We start from the raw sequence: 16,536 nt of genomic DNA on the forward strand, positions 1-16,536 counted from the left end.
AAGGGTGGATATCAGAAATGTCAGCCCTAATGCATTATTTACTTGTTCAATTATAGAGAAGCTGCAGGCCTGGTCAATGCAGTGTAAGTGCGCTACTCCACCTGCTGGTGGTTAAAGCACGTTGCTAAAGTAGGTAAAAGGTCATGATACTTTCTTCAGAAATCAAATTTTTTCGAAAGGGATATTTTTTACTTTTTGAATCAGAAATTTGATGAACTATCCTCTGTAAAGCAGAGGGACTTTGACCAATTTCTATTCAACATAAAATGCGCATCACGGGTCTATTAAAATACATGCAATGATGCCCTCTGGTGGCAGATGTCATATTAACATTTTGCAGGCGCATTAACTTTTAATGTGATGCTTGTGCCTGACATAGTGTTTGTGTGTGTTGCAGCTGTGATGAGTACGTGACTCAGCTGGATGCGATGCAGAGGCAGTTAGCAGCAGCGGAGGATGAGAAGAAGACCCTGAACTCCCTGCTGCGGATGGCCATTCAGCAGAAGCTGGCCCTGACGCAGCGGCTGGAGGACCTGGAGTTCGACCACGAGCAGACGCGGCGTGGGGGAAACGGGGCACGCTCTAAAGCCCGCAGTAAAGCTCCCAGTGCCTCCACCACCAGCACACATGTAAGTCAGAGCCTGTCCTGCTCTGGCTCAGGCCGTCCCGAGCTCAACACTGCTCTGCCCAATGGCATCATGGGAGGCCCCGCGGTGTTCTGCAGCGAGAAATACAAGATCTACTGCGACTGAGCAGCCAAGTGCCGCGGTGGACTGCTGTGTACAGCTTAGTTACAGAGCCCCACATGCTCGCTTAGCTCCCTGGCGCCCGTGCTCCTCTAGGGACCGCTGTGTGCTAACCAGCTGCTTGTGTGTGCTGTGTCAACCTTAGGGGAATGCCCATGTACAGTGTGCACTCGACGTCTGGACTGTAGTAGACATTTATGGCATGTGACGGTAGGGCCCCGCTTGTATTGGGGGCAATGTGGATTTCTGAAGTGTCTATTCTTTCCGCTGTCATAGTGCTGTACGTATGAGTTAAGGTGGCAGCTTTTGTGCTTGTCTGTTGTGATCCCTTGAGTGTATTGCTTGGAAACAGTAACACACTACACTATGGGGTATATAGAGGATGTCATATAAGGGTTGTACGTCTGCCCTTCAGCTGTTGGCATTGGTGCTCCTTCAAAACAAGCCCCCTCTTTGCTGCCTCCAGGACTGACCTGTGTCCAGCAGCCTCTGACTAATCAGGTCACTCTTTACTTAAATGTTTACAAAAATAATAAGCAAAATATGCAATCCTCCTCCAGCATTCTCGCTCGAGGAAGACAAAATGAATATTTACATTGATACAAAACCTTGTAAGTGGGTTGGAATTGATTTGTTGGAAAAGTGTGGGCAGAAAGGAGCACCTGTGACCACAGGTGTGTATTGGATCATTGTAAGCTGTGATGCTAGCACACCAATACAATAAGATATGTAGAATCGCATGGCTTTGCTGCTGAAACACTAGCTTTTAACCAGTTTTCTGTTGCGTGTGGTATGAGAAACATGCTACATGTGTTGCATGGTAAAGATGCGGTGTCCGGTAAACACAGGAGGGCTATTCTGTACCACCCATCATGTTTGCAATGAATTTCTTTCACAGCCATAAAGAGAGAAAGACACGTTTGACAAATCAAACTCCACTCCCAAATGAAGTGCACTTCAGCACAGGTGCCTCGGGTTCTACTCCGATTAAGATTGATTTACTGTGAACGTAGTTACGATGTAGTTCAGATCAGAATAAGCTTTTCAATGTGCGATAAAGAGCACAAATCGGAAGGCACCACATTTATATAAATTAGGACGCTAAACTAACACAGTCCGGCAAAGTGCCTGTCAGTATAAATCTAACCCACCTGCCCTTGTGTGTGAAATCCAGCATTTATCCACCTTCCTCTTTCTCCTCTATTTTTGGATCAGAGTTCTTGAATGATGTTGTTGTGACTAAAAACCCTTTGCTTTGTCATTTCTCATGGCAACTCTTCAAACCAACTTCTTTCTTTTTAGAAGACTAGCCGCTGGTTCCCTCACCATCACCACTCACCCTTTAACTAGAGTATTTTTGTCAGGTAACGTCCGCGCATCAGTATGTCCTGGCTGTGTGTACATGAATGACTGGCCCTCTTGTGTATTATATTTTTATCTTTTATCACAAATCGAGGGCCATTCATGAGATATTTTAACTGTGCGTGACATGTATGAGGACTAAAAGACGTACTGTTTATAGATTTCATAAGAGCTTTAACCCTTTGCGAGCTAGCATTACAACGCAAATATGAAAAGAAAATGTGGGGCTTGTGTTTATTAATCTCTTTGTGGATCATAGACACGTTAGCTTAATGATGCTAATAGCAGGGTTGAAGACAGACATTCCTGCCAGATTTCTAACTACGTACTAAATAAAACACGTTGTGCTATGTAATTTTATTACAACCAATTAAGAATCTTGCAGGATGCTGTGTAGTATTGTTTTCTCTATAGTACGAATAGAGAAATTGTCATCAACCCTGCTTGAGTGTGCGCCTATAAGTTTAGCACACAGCATGGAGACAAAGCAGTTAAGGGACAAAAAAAAAAGAAAGCCTCTTCGGAGGTTAGTCACTTCTACATTCTATCAGTTTTGCGCTGATTGAGAAGAGATTTGAAGAGTATGAGAGAACTACTCGTGTTGGCGTGGAGAGGAGTTTTTGAGAAATAAGCTAGACACACCAGATGTCTGAAACGGTGGAGAATCGAGTCCAAAGTTTCCGAAAAGAGAAACTGGTGGACATTTTGTTTTTCCATCTCTGAGGCGGGGGAAAACACTGGTCTCGCGATTGACCAGACGACATTGATTCAAATTAGACACACCCTTTTCCTTGTACAGGCCCTGTTTCATAAATATAGGGCAGTAGGCACACCCCATAGTTGTGACGGTAGACATATTATTACCCTTACCTGAAGCACAGGAGTTTGCGTCCAGCTCCATCTAGTTTGTAATCAATGTCTGGATTATCGGGTGTCAACAGAAAAAAAAAGGCGCCTCCTACCTCTGCATGCAGGCTCCGCCCATTTTACACAAGTCATGTTTTATTTAGTTTCTAAAGCCTGCATGGTATATATATATATATTTGTGTGTTTACTTGTATGACATTTGAGAAACAGCCATGCCCACTGGCTTCACGTTGAATTTGAATACTACTGAGTTATTGGCTTCCTGATGTATTGGCTTGGACTAACACTTAGCTGTTGATTTGGAGTGTTTTTGGTGTTTTTGAGATAACGGCTAACGCAACAAAGAAAGGAAAAGGCAATGCTGATTTTTCTTGTTCCTCCATTTTGCAGTAATTACAGTTGTGCTGCGTGGATGTGGAAGTACCAACAATAAGGTCCGATTTCCCTTTGAAATTGGCCGCACCAAAAGACACTATATAGTTTGAACAAGAAAAATGACACACTGATTGGAAAACCTATTGATGCTGCTATTGGAAGTCAAACAAATTGGCCGATGAGAACCTCCAGGGTGAAGCCAGAGATCACGGGCTTATTTCTCAATGTCAAGACACTAACATTTTTGTGTCTTTTTTGTTTTTGTTTTTAATTTTGTTTTATTTTCTAATATGTGCACTTTCATCATAGAGGATTATTATTAATCTATAGGAAAGTGTGGTAGTACTGCGGTTTGTGGATTACTCAGTATAGCTTATATGAGAATAGGAATAAGAGTTCCTGACACAAATTGACACAAACCACAGTCAAACCACCAGATTTTTATTCATTCGTGAAATTATGTTACATTATTTGTTATGGTGTTCTTTTATGTTTGTTCTACTGCCATATTCTCTACGGAAAAAAAAAAAACAATCCAGGGTGTTCAAATTCTGGGGTTTTTTCATGTATTTATTATTCCTAGGAATAGCTCAAACTAACGAAACTTGACAACGCTCTGTTTCCAAAAAGGTAAGTTGTGCTTGGGGGGGAAATCTTCTGTGACGTGATGCGCGTTTTCCTTCGCTTCTTACCAAAAAGGGCGTTCCATTGAGGACGGGATCACTGACCTCCAGAATTCTCTGCAAATGCAAAAATTAAAGATTCCAAATTGGAATTGTTTCATTCTCTCTTTGTTTTATATTGTGCCAAATCTTTGGTACGCCGTGTTTTAGGTCGAGGCTTCCTCAGAAAGACAACAAGCCGTCGGGACGTCGTGAGTGCTGTTTTTTGGTTTGTTTCGCTCTTTGTTTCTGACCAGTAGTGCCTTTCATTGTTTCAAGGGAGAATTTTTAGACAAAGCGTTTTATGTTGGTTTTTTATAGACAAAAGCGTTTCAAAAATGACTGTGAGCAATAAATGCAAAAAAAAGGGGGGGCAGGATTTACGCACCCTTTTTTTTTCCTGCGTGAGCGTGATGATGGTTTTACAGTGAGCTCAGCAAAAGTGACGTTGCATTGAATTCTGCAGGTCAGTGATTCACACAAAGAAATCAGGGGTATTAAAGAAAAGGTTGTTTTTTTTATCAAACTGTGGGAATCACAAGTCCCTTTGGCCTCCTGCAATGTTGAACAAAAGCTCCCAGCGTCAGTAACGTGCTGGGGCTAGATACGTGTGTATTAATGGAAGCATATCTAGCTTTGTTTGGTGAAGGTAATGTGATATCAATAGTATTGTTGAAAAAAAATGTGCAGAAAGCGCATTTGAAGATTTTTTTTTTCTTTTTGTTTTTTATCAAATCTTTTTGTTTTTTTTTACATCATCTTTTTTGAGCGTTTTCAGTAAACAGAAAACAAACGAAGCATCAACAAGCTTGATTAGTGCCATTCTAGCCAACGCTCGCTTGTTGATGCACTAATATAAAGTTACCAATACGAAAGAGAGGTGAAAAATATCAAAGTGCAATTTTTAAAAATGTTTTACATGAACTAAGTTTTCTGTTTGCTGGAAGCTATAGCATTGTGATAATGAATTAGCTGTGCAAACTTTCTATTGTCATATTGTGTTCAGTATTGATCCATACAGAAACATCTTTATATGAAATCCACCTGTATGTTGGTATTTATTTGAATTTGTCATGCAGTACTGTATTATCTATTATGTGCATTATGATTAGTGGCATAATGTTCCAAGCTAAATGTCATATGCATGTCTCCAGTCATGGGACCTTTACACAGAAGAAGCAAAAACAAACACGGCCGACGTTTAGGATATATAGGGAAATAAAAGACAAAAAAAAAAAACTTTTGTATGAAAAAAAAAAAAAGAAGTTTGATCTATTTGTATTACTGCTGATTATATCCTGAGAAAGTGTTTGTTTTAGAGAGGTGCTGTGTAAGGGTAGTCATACTGGCTAAAATTAATAAATGTAAAACATAAAGACAATGTGTGTCTCCAAGTGTCTTTATTTATTTATTTATTTATAGATTTATCCCTGTGCGGACAGAAGGGATCAGCCGGGACAAATGGTCGTGGGCTGTTGTCTCCGCAGGATCAGGGGGGGACTTCCCATTGGACCATATATGGCAACAGGAAGTGATCTGGTTTCATACAATGCACCGCTGTCCAGCTATTTCTACTGAGTGGGCTGAAATCGATGTGCTGTTTCTCTCTCTGCCCGTCCATCTGTCTTCTACATACTCAGGTGCAATGAAATGAGGTGCAACAAATACATAATCTGCAGTATCTACTCAATAAGGCTGAGCTCCTTGCTGTCAGGTGGGGGAGCTGTTTAGTTAAATCACTGTATCTTTATTCCCATCGGTGCAAGGCCAATAAAAAAACCTGGAAAATCTGATCAGCAAAAAAAATAATATACACAAAATCTGAATGTGTAGCCCTACTGTAGTTAAATAATAAATACACATACATTCTTCTGAGTTTATTAGTCTGCATTACACCGTCTAATATAAAGCATGCCTTGCTTTTCTTTACTGTAAGATAAATGACATTATTTACCTGTAGTTCTTCCATTTTATGCATATTACCTTATATCTTAGGGCCTATAGTTAAACTTGTATACAACTGTTGCTCTTACTCTTACTTTTGTTGGCCTCAGTCGCATTTCCTGCTCAGCCTCTAGAGCCTTTTACACAATTAGTGGTTCAGCAATGCAATGATTTGTAGCCTGGACAAAACAATAGTGCTGTATTTAGAAGCAGCTGGAAGGGTGTTAACAAATGCATACAACATGTACGATGTTTTTTTTTTGTGTGTGTTTCTTTTAGGAGGAGAACAATAACAAACATGTGGCACACAAATTACAAAACATAATGCAATGATTGACAAGTTACAAAGCATTGCAAACTTAGAGATATCTCACAACCCACAGTGGTGCAACCTCCAAAATATGCTACAATGGTAAAGCATCTAAAAAGCAAATCACCATTTTGCAGTTTGCTCAATTTTTAAAGGTCTTTTTAAAGGAGTACAAGCCTCCTTACCCGGATGAAGCCTTTGCCCCCCCGTCTTATTAAAAGAAACTCGACATCAACTAAAATGTCAATAATATTTTACCTAAAACCTAAACTACCTGACAAATGTTCCTTTCTTTCTTTAGCAGTTTGGGGCTGAAATCAATCACATTAACAGCAGCACAATGTGGCTCTGATTCAGTGCAGTGAAAAACGTCCTGCAGCTACTCGCCATATGCCACTGAGTGTGTGGATAGCAACATGATGGCAACCTAATAACAGGGCTGGCTACATTTGAGTTCAGCTACTCTCTTTTTTTCCTGATTATATATTTTTTTTTATCTACTATGTACTTTCCTATAAATGACTATGATTTAAATTTCATTGTAAATTGTCAATATGTAGGCTACTCAAAAAGGTGGGGTTCCCTTGGGACATAGGCTAATATACTTCCCTGTTAAAGAGATATCACATGTCAGAGACTTTCCCTTTTAAAACCACTACCACATTTCATCAAATAAATGGCATAACATACAGGCATTAACTTAAAGGGGTGAAAATACCTAAAAAACAAACAAACATGTGTCTTTACTGCCTGCACGCATAGGCTACCTCAGACCTGACTCGGGAGGGTGGGGGGATGCTTAATAAGAGGAGAAAAGAGTCATCCCCTTGATTAGTCAGAAGGACTTACAAAAAGGATTTATTAAGGTAGTTACTTTACAGCTTTTTTTCCTATTCCTGACTTTTTCATATTCATTATCATTATCCGCTTCTCTTCAACCTCTTAACCCCCGCCTTCACGAAGTGCATTTTCTCCGGTTCAGCTTTACCCAAATCAAGGGTAGGTCACGGCCTATAGGCCAGTGTAACACCTCATTTGAAAGCTAAGACCTAAAGAAGTCATTTAAATGTATCTTTTTCGTCACTTTTCAAGAAACTTTTTTGTCACTTTCCTGTTGCTCTTTTTTGTTTGTTTTTCTTGCGTTTTGGTCACACATTTTTGTCACGTTTTTGTCGGTCTTTTATTGCATTTTCATCTCATTTTTGTCACTTTTTCAAAACCTTTTTGTCACTTTTTTGCCACGTTAAAAGACCGTGCTCTTTTTTTTTTTTTTTCATTTTCGTCACACTTTTTCGTCACTTTTTCATTGCTCTTCTGTCACATTTTCATCTCATTTTTGATGCTGTTTTGACACTTGTATCAAAAAGCTTTTTAGATTTGGGTAAAGCCAAACTAGAGAAAATGTGCTCAGTTCAGGCGGGGGTTAAGAGGTTAAACCTTATTCAGCTTCCACGTCACATAGAAAATCCCCAAATGGTTAAAAGACACCAGCCCATAAATGAGCGGCGTCCTGCTCAGGGTAATAAAGATTTGGCCCCTGACAAATAATGACATCAGCTTCTTAACAGGGACTTCTTTGTGAGTGCCAGCCTTCAGTTACATCCTGCCTCTCATCATTACTGGCACAGGGACAGAGGAAATATGGGTCAGTGGGCTTTGGTTTCTGGCTTCGCTCCATGGCTCTATTAATATGCAGGTGTTGAGATAATGCTCCGAGTCAATGGGAATTCAAACTGCCTTACAGCTGTTTCGAATCTAATCTCCCTGCAGTATCAGGTTTCGCCACCGGGGGTCTCCATAGCACAGCTGTCGGTGTAAGACCTCAGAAGTCAGACACAAGGATTATGTGCATTTACAAACAAGGTTATAAGAAGGTGCTGCGCGTGAAAGGAGTGCACACATCTGAGACAGTGAATGGCTTTTTTTCTCCTTTTCTTTTTTGCGTGACCTAAGAAGTTTTCGAGAGAGTTTTAACCTCTTAACCCCTGCCTCAACTGAGCACATAATTCTCTCCAGTTTGGCTTTACCCAGGCAGGGGGGGGAAAGTGAAAAAAAAAAAGCCAGAAAAGAGCTAATTAAAAAATCCATGAAAAAGTGACAAAAACGTAACAATAAAGTGACACAAAAGCAGCAAAAGAGCAACAAAAAAGTGACAAAAATGCAACAAAAATGAGGCAGGGGGGAAAAAAAACATGAAAAGTGAAAAAAGACAGAAAAGAGCGAATTAAATAAATACATGGAAAAAGTGACAAAAACGTAACCATAAAGTGACACAAAAGCAGCAACAGAGCAACAAAAAAGTGACAAAAATGCAACAAAAAGAAATGAAAAAGTGACATAAAAAGAGCGACAAAAAAGCAATGAAAAAGTGACTAAGAAGCAGCAAAAGAGCGACTAAAAAGCAATGAATAAGTGACAAAAAAGTTACGAAAAAGTAATGAAAAAGTGACAAATACGTGACAGAAACGCAACAACACAGTGACAAAAGCGCAACAAAAATGTGACAATAACGCAACAAGAGAGCGACAAAAACATGACAAAAAAAGTCCAAAAAGTGTCACCATGGCAACAATGTGAGGAAACAGATCTGTTTGGATCAATTTTGCAGCTTTCAAATGAGGCCCTACTCAGGCTGTGAACTCTCCAGTCCAGACGTTTTTAGATTTGGGCAAAGCTGAACTGGAGAAAACGTGCCAAAATAAATAAGAAATGAAATTAGAAGAAGTAGGTGCACCACAACCGATCGATAGAAACAGAAAGAAAGAAATCAAATGAAATAACGCTATTCTCTTTTCATCTTCAACATGGTCTACTTTATATCCAACACAACTGAGGCTGTTGAACATTGTACTAATCCTTTACATCTGCACCACAAACGCTAAACAATGGCAAACAATTGAATATGTAAGACGGGAAACAAAGGCAGGGAACAAACCAAAAAACAAAGTTACACACGTTTATTTCTTGCAGCAAAAATACGAAACTAAAACAAAAGAAAGAATGTCTCCAGATTTACAGTGCCGCTCAGCCTGAAGCATTCCACTGCTCTGACTCTGATCTGAGAAAGTGTCCTCCCTTTTGGCTCCAGCCTTAAATCTATGGGCTCCACTATTGTCCTAACTAGGGCTTGACATTTAACATCTATTTTTTCATTATCGCAACCCAGGTCAAAGCTACGTCACAAAAATAATTAGCAGGCAAATTGTTTGTGCTGGCAATACTCACCGTGGGTGGATGTTTTTCAGATGAGGTAGAATCATACTTACCTTGTGACTGTGGCCACACTACTCTTTCTTTGTACAGTGATGTTTATTCTTCCTTTTCTGACAGGATGAATGCAATGTAGGGTGTCAGCAGTAATTTAGTTGAGTGGTCGAAGACAAGTGGTCTGATCCTGGCTCCTGCGACTCCATAGAGCGGCTCATTGGAAGCGCTGTCTGGGAGGAGCGCAGGCCTTTGTGAGGTGCGCTCGCTTTGCGCCTCAGGAGATACATAACATATTACTTAAACAAAATACAGTAACACATTAGTTATTACAATTCAAGTGGCTCGAGGTACAAGCACATTTAAATGTATCAAGGAAAAAATAACTCCCAAAATAAAATGCAGCACCAAATGAAGTTGGATGTTGATGTATAAGATCTGCCTTTGCGTGTAGCTAACAAAGTCAAAACTAAGCACGAGAGAATGGGGATAGTGGTGGCATTATTACTATTTTCAGTGTATATTTTGCCAAAAGTAACTCAAAAGTAACTCAAAGTAGTGTAACTAATTTTAAAACTGTAATATGACCGGGGGAGTCATATTACTGTTATATATAAGGGGAGAGAGGGTATGGGCTAGGGTTCTCAAACTTTTATACAAAGTACCCACATTTGTTTACTACAAATGGCACCGAATCAAATCTCTGCAAGAATATCACACAGACCTCGTGAGTTGATGTCAAATACATGGTTGTCCTTTGTTACAACCTCATGACCTCATCAGATGCTTTTTTTTTTTTTTTTTACATTTGAAGGCATAACTCTGCCAGTCTTTCTTTTCCACTGTCTGGGCATTGTGTAAAAGTATTAAAATCAAGTAAGTGTCAATATTTGTATATAGGGGATGATTGTGTCACAACCATCCCCACCCCTGTCAGCCATTATTATTATAGCTCTATAAGCATAATGGTTTGAAATTAGCAGGGGAGATGTGCATCACATTTTGCCTGAGAAAATACAATTGTAATGTAATGTAAGCCATATGGTTTTATGTGCAATAGTATAAGCACTAAACAAATTATAGTCTTGGTCAAAAAATGTACTTTCCTACCTCAAAATCATTTTTTTTTTTTTGCGCATGAATCTGTTTCCCGCCTTGACCATTTTGGATCAGGGAGGAAGTGGGTAAACACTGATATGTTCATTTGACGCCTATCTTACCCCTGATGGTGGAATTAGTGGTGTTACAACTCTCCCCATGTTACAACCATACCCAGTCTCCCCTACAAGCATTTTTAAAGCTGTAACTGCTAATACAGAATATATTACAATTTTAAAGTAACTTTCCCAACACTAAAACACTTTCAATAGTGCAGGAAAAGCGCCAGCCTGCAGATGAAAAGAGCACACTATCAGTTGATCGATAGTGCTTGTTAATGTGGATTCAGGTGCCGCACTTCCATATCATTTGCACTTGAAAACGCCCGTCTACGGTGCAATAAACTGACTGACACTTGGTTTGTTGTGTTTCTAATGTGTGTATTTGGCCCATTCAGATTCACATCGGCTTTTCCTATGTGTCACCATCACTTCTCCTCACACCTTTGCTGTCACACCTCCATCAGCGCGCCTCACTTCATGATTGACTTTCTCCCCCAATCTCCTCCAGCAAGTGTTGCAGTCATTTGGTTTTACTGAAGACCCGTGTTGCTGCCAAAGATAAATATTACATTAACAAATTATCCTCTACTTTCGACTCTTCATTGCCACTGAGGCAGCTTTTCAGCCACAATGCAGGGATCAACCAGACCTTGAATCGTCCAGATCTTTTGGCCAGGCCTTGATATGATTCTGCTTATTGTGCATGTTTTAAGTCGGCGGGGGAAAGAAAAGAATGCTAACCTTTCAGCCACAATGTACAATGTCCATATGCAGCGTTTTGTGAAGTTTGTGAATGTGGTGTGAAAGTGGATGAGATTGAGTTGTTGTGGTGAACGCTGTTGTCTGACCGGGCTCTTTGTTTAGCTGAGCTGTGCGTCTGAAGCCCCAGGGAGCGGAGGGGAGGATGTGTCCCAGGGTGCGGCGTGGAGGTCTGCTTTTCTGTGGACCAGCAGGCCTCAGACCGGCTGACAGGCAACTCTCCGGAATGGGGCGCTGAGAGGGGCTTTGGGAAACACAAACTATAACCAAGAAGAGCAAAACAAGATCTGAATCGATTCGTAAAGGAACATGTGCAATAGCCTAATGTTTTTCCAATCTATGGTCTGGTTTGTATGGCTATTCATAGCGGATTATGAGTTTGTGAGATGACTTAAAGTAAATTACGTTAAATTTGACACAACTCCAATTGATCCAAGCTCAAAGGAACCGAGCACATTCTCTCCAGTGCGGCTTTACCCAAATCTAAAGGCTTCTTGATTGGCCTATAAAAACTGATCCTTGTTGCGTTGTTGTTTTTTTAATCACATATTTGAAAGGTTTTTGTCGTGTTTTTGTATTTCTTCTTCTTTCTTGTTTTTGTTGCTTTTTCATGGCTTTGTTTCATTGTGTTTTTGTCATGCTTTTGTTGCTCTTGTCACTCTTTTCTCACCTTTGTGTTATAGTTGCTTTTCTGGCACGCTTTCGTCGCTCTTTTGTAGCTTCTTTCTTGCTTCTTTTGTCCCTTTTTTGTTGTGTTTTCATCACTTTTTTCATTGCTTTTCTATTGCGTTTCATCCTACTTTGACGCTTCATTCCAGGCACTTTTAGATTTGCGTGAAGCCAAACTGGAGAAAACGTGCTCGGTTCAGGTGGAGGTTAAGATATTCAACTCTGGGTCTTGTGAATTAAACGTTTTGCTTACACCAGTTTGAACCAATACAACTCGAGATACTCCCACTACTTTACTGCCAGTGCAAACACGGTGACACTTCGAAAATGGATAAACACATTTCTTCACCAACAAATCATAAAGCGCATCTACTTCTGCAACACTTCCACGATCGTTATACAACACCCTTCACTGCTTGTAAATACATTTCATTGGCAATATTTCTGGGTAACTGCCTCTTTACAATCTGATGACATGCCAGAATGATGTGCTGACAGCTGATTATGAATGTGCTCATATTGTAATGGCCCTGTCGCACTCCCAGACATGAACACATCACTGTTACAGGCCCTGCTGTCGTCTGTGTCAGTGGGATACAAAAAAAAAGTGTGCAGCAGCCGCCGCAATAAAAGACTTAATGACGCGTGGCAGGGCTGACACAAGAGTCTCGGGAGGTGGAGGGGCGGACCTGTAAACAAAAGGGAAGTGTAAAGAAGTCAGTCGTGGGGTCCCTGGATTTACATGTAAAACAGTCCATTACTAAGCACCTCATCTGGACATGTTGAGCCGTAATACACCAGGCATCAAAGCGCTCTTCAGGCTATGCTTTATTTGAGACTGTTTAATGCAAATTTGAGCTTTTGTTATCGATTTGTTACACTTGTATTAGTAAAAAGGTTATTCATAGGTTTCTCATGTGTGTTTCCGTTAACTGTGAAGCGCTTTGTATTGCCTTGTGTACGAATTGTGCTCGATACAAATAAACCTGCCTTTCCTTTTCCTGTTCCCCCCACTGGTGGTACTTTTGCCACTCAAGGTCATCTTCAATATTAGACTTTTATGTATTCATTTTACTAAGAGATCTTTTAATGTTTTTTTTAACCTCTTGTCTGCAAGCTCATTTTCTCCAGTTTGGCTTTACCGAAATCTGAAAGCTTCTTGAAAAAGTGTCAAAATAGTGACACAAATGAGGCAAAAACGAGGATGAAAATGCAAGAAAAGAGCGACGAAAATGTGTGCCACAAAAGAGTTAGTTAGTGCCATAAACAAAGGATCTGAAAGACACAGATGTTAGCTTCGATTGGAGCCATTTTAGAGCTAACGTGCTAAAACCGTTTGTTAGCTAGCTTACATTGTTGGTAAAGTGGCCAGTCTGAGTTATTTGTCACAAAAACTGAGGGGTTATTTGTCACATGGGGTATAACATTTTTTTTCTTTTGTGTCTAATGTGTTTTTTATCATCACTTTATTTTAACATGAGCTGTTACAGAGGCCGTATGCTTGGGTCACTTTAGTGAATTTGTACATTTTACTTCTCATAGAGCTCAACAGTTACTTCAAACTTACTTGTTTTGTCCTCTTATCTCGAAGCGCAAAAAAAGTTACAAAGGTTTATCAAATTTCAAGTTAACATAAAACATTAGCGACAACCAACCCCACACTTTGTGATACATAAGTTAAATGCGTAGGGCCCCTGATGCACTCAATATGTGTCTTATGTCTGTTTTGACTAACACACAGGTACGTTTATTGGGCTATCTGTAAAAAAACAAACAAAAAATAATAATTTAGGGGGCCCAGAATTTTTTGTTTCCATAGGGCCCAGATTTTCTGGCGGCACCCCTGCCCCCACCTTAGCAGAGCACATTTTCTCCAGGTTAATAACTACTCATCACAATATGATAGAAGAATTAGAGCGAGGTCTATTTCAAGTCAAGGGTTCAAGCTTTAAGCATTTAATACAGGTGACTCTTGACTCTTGTGGAATTTTCTGTTGATGAGCGGTAAACCTTAGGGAAAAAAAGTATAATGAATAGTCCCGGTCTCCCCTACTGTATATTAATGTATATTTCAGTCCTAATTAAACGATATTTCATGAGTTGCTATATTTGTTGTGAGAAGTGTGTTAAACTATTGCACTGCATGAATTGAATAAAGCCACACACTTTACTTTATAGAACAGTAATGCAAATATTGTAAGGCACTAAGGCATGGTAACCAAAAGATAATAACATGGAAGTTTCCCCTTTGGTGTGTATGGAATGTTTCTTTGTCATCTAAACGTTTTATTATGATTATGACCATATAACTTCAAAACAAACCCTAATTAATCTACACCCAGTTGTTGTAAACATAGAAGACGAGAGACGAGCGTTACTATGATGAAAAGCTTGAAATATAACTGTTGTAACAGGCTGCCCCATCATGTCCCATATTCTTTGGTGCGCAGCTGCCAGTATCCACCCAACTGTTAGTACCAATAAAACAGGCCCGCGAAGAGAAAGCCGGAGCAGTGACATGGAAACACTGTGCCAGATACTACAGCGACATCCCGGACTCTTTTTACGCACTAATAGACAGCTGCGTAAAGCGATTCTCCTCAAGCAAGCCTCATCTTTTTCATGACTTCATGTGATATAGCGCGTGTCATGCCCTCTGATTCTCGTGCATGCGTCGCAGTGGAGGAGAAATGCAGCACAGCCGAGAGATTTGAAACACGCAAATGTAAAAAAGAGTAGACTTGTCACGATACCAGACTTCTGGAGTGAAAAAGCCATAAGGATGTGAGCCACTCTGACTTCACGCTGAATGAATGGCCCCACGTGGGCGCGCATCTTCTCTACGGGAACGCGCTTTTCCTTTTCTTTTTCTTTTTTTTTTCTCTCCAGCGGCAGTGAGGAGAGTTTCAGTGGAGGGAGGCGACTCTACAGTAAGGACAGAAGCCTGGTGTCTCTGCGCGTAAAAGCAAATGTTTCGGCTACGTTTTTGCGCCACTCTTTGGAGGAACTGTGGCGCGTCTTTAGCGGAGGGGTTATACTTTTAAAAGCCGGACAGTGGAAGTAAAAAAAAAAAAGCGCTCCTCCGACTCTGAGCCGAAGAGTCAACGCTGGGGCTCACCGCTGACTGCCTTTACCGAGCGAAAACTGCTGCTTCAGTGGGAAAAGGAGCGAGGCAAGAACTTTGTGCAGGATGCAAGGGGTCTCGTCAACTGGTGAGTGCTTCAAACTCAGACGCAACACTTTTCTTTTCTTCTTGTATGCCCGATCTCTCTCTCGAAAAGTTGTTTCCGAGCGGCCACGACTGCTCTCGCGCTTTGAATTCCTATGTTTTTGCCAGTTGTCAACAAGGCAGCTGCAGCCGACTGGGGCCCGGGGTTGTCAGTTCCAAAACAATCCGTGTGTCCCGGGTTAAATCGAGGCAAGAAAAGGGGGGACTGTGCTGAGACGATTGAGCTTGGATGCGAGCAGACAATGCAAGAAATGGAGCAAAGCCGTGACGGCCCCGTTGCAGAATCCCCGTCTCTGCCTTTCTGTTGTGTGTTGTATATTATGATGGTGATGATAGACCCATTCATTCACTGGGCTTCCATAGTGTTCAATGGCTGTGGCCGTATCAGTGAACTTCACAGAAAAAATGCTGACTACAAACTGGAGAAGTACATACTTTAATTTAGGTTTTGCCCAATTTTGAACATTTTTGGTTGCTGCTGCTCTACTACAGCTACTTTTCCATTACCTCCTGTTACTAACCTGCTACTACAGTACTCCAAGACTATTACTGTTGCACCTTGTAACTACCATGACTTCTATATTATATTCCACAGACTAACTAGACACTGCTAGAATACATTGCACTCCTTGCAATACAGAAAAAAAGCACCTTTAGATATTTCTTGTATACATTCTGCCCTCTGACACTATATTTTGTACTGCATGACTAATACTGTAACTACACATTGTCAGTCTGTACAGCAATATGCATTAACAATTTGGTTTGTCAAAATGATCAATAGCAAGATGCTCAATAAAACTAGTACCAACTTGATGCTCATTTGCAAATAGCTGTTAGCAAAAGCTGCTATTATCTAAACTAGTCTCTACAATTATGATTATAGGCTAAAAAAAGACCTGAGCTGACTGTACTACTTTAATGTACCTTGTATTTTTTCACCGTTCTATCAAAATCAGTATGGAGTGTTGAGATATTTCTTAGTATTCAATGAATTTGAGTTGTAGTATCGCGCAACACAAGCCTTATTTTATCAATGTTTAGGACTTGCACAAAGATTACACAGGCTCCTTTTGGCTCGATTGTAAACTTGATTGTGGATTATTCCTTAGATATTCCCACTTAAACGGTTCGGAAAGTACCTGCGACTTTTTCCTTTGTATCCGTGTATCACATCCATTTCAAAAGCTGTTATATACAAAGTGTCCATGCGTCTGTTAGACTCATGTGTTGTCCACCTGTCCCTGGC

At 40.4% G+C, this 16,536-nt stretch overlaps 2 protein-coding genes across 2 annotated transcripts in view; both read left to right on the top strand.

Moving 5' to 3' along the window:
• LOC306964470 (protein bicaudal D homolog 2-like) overlaps positions 1–5,393 on the top strand; it is a 40,035-nt gene extending 34,642 nt beyond the window's left edge. The window contains exon 10 of the mRNA XM_079558472.1: positions 398–5,393. Within this exon, the coding sequence (XP_079414598.1) occupies positions 398–752 (355 nt within the window). The 3' untranslated portion in view covers positions 753–5,393. The remainder of the gene's footprint in view (positions 1–397) is intronic.
• Positions 5,394–14,950: 9,557 nt separating this feature from the next.
• fgd (faciogenital dysplasia) overlaps positions 14,951–16,536 on the top strand; it is a 66,838-nt gene continuing 65,252 nt past the window's right edge. Inside the window, exon 1 of the mRNA XM_079558469.1 lies at positions 14,951–15,270. Within this exon, the coding sequence (XP_079414595.1) occupies positions 15,249–15,270 (22 nt within the window). The 5' untranslated portion in view covers positions 14,951–15,248. The remainder of the gene's footprint in view (positions 15,271–16,536) is intronic.

Source organism: Gobius niger (assembly GCF_951799975.1).
Source record: "Gobius niger genome assembly, chromosome: 6".
Taxonomy (NCBI): Eukaryota; Metazoa; Chordata; class Actinopteri; order Gobiiformes; family Gobiidae; genus Gobius; species Gobius niger.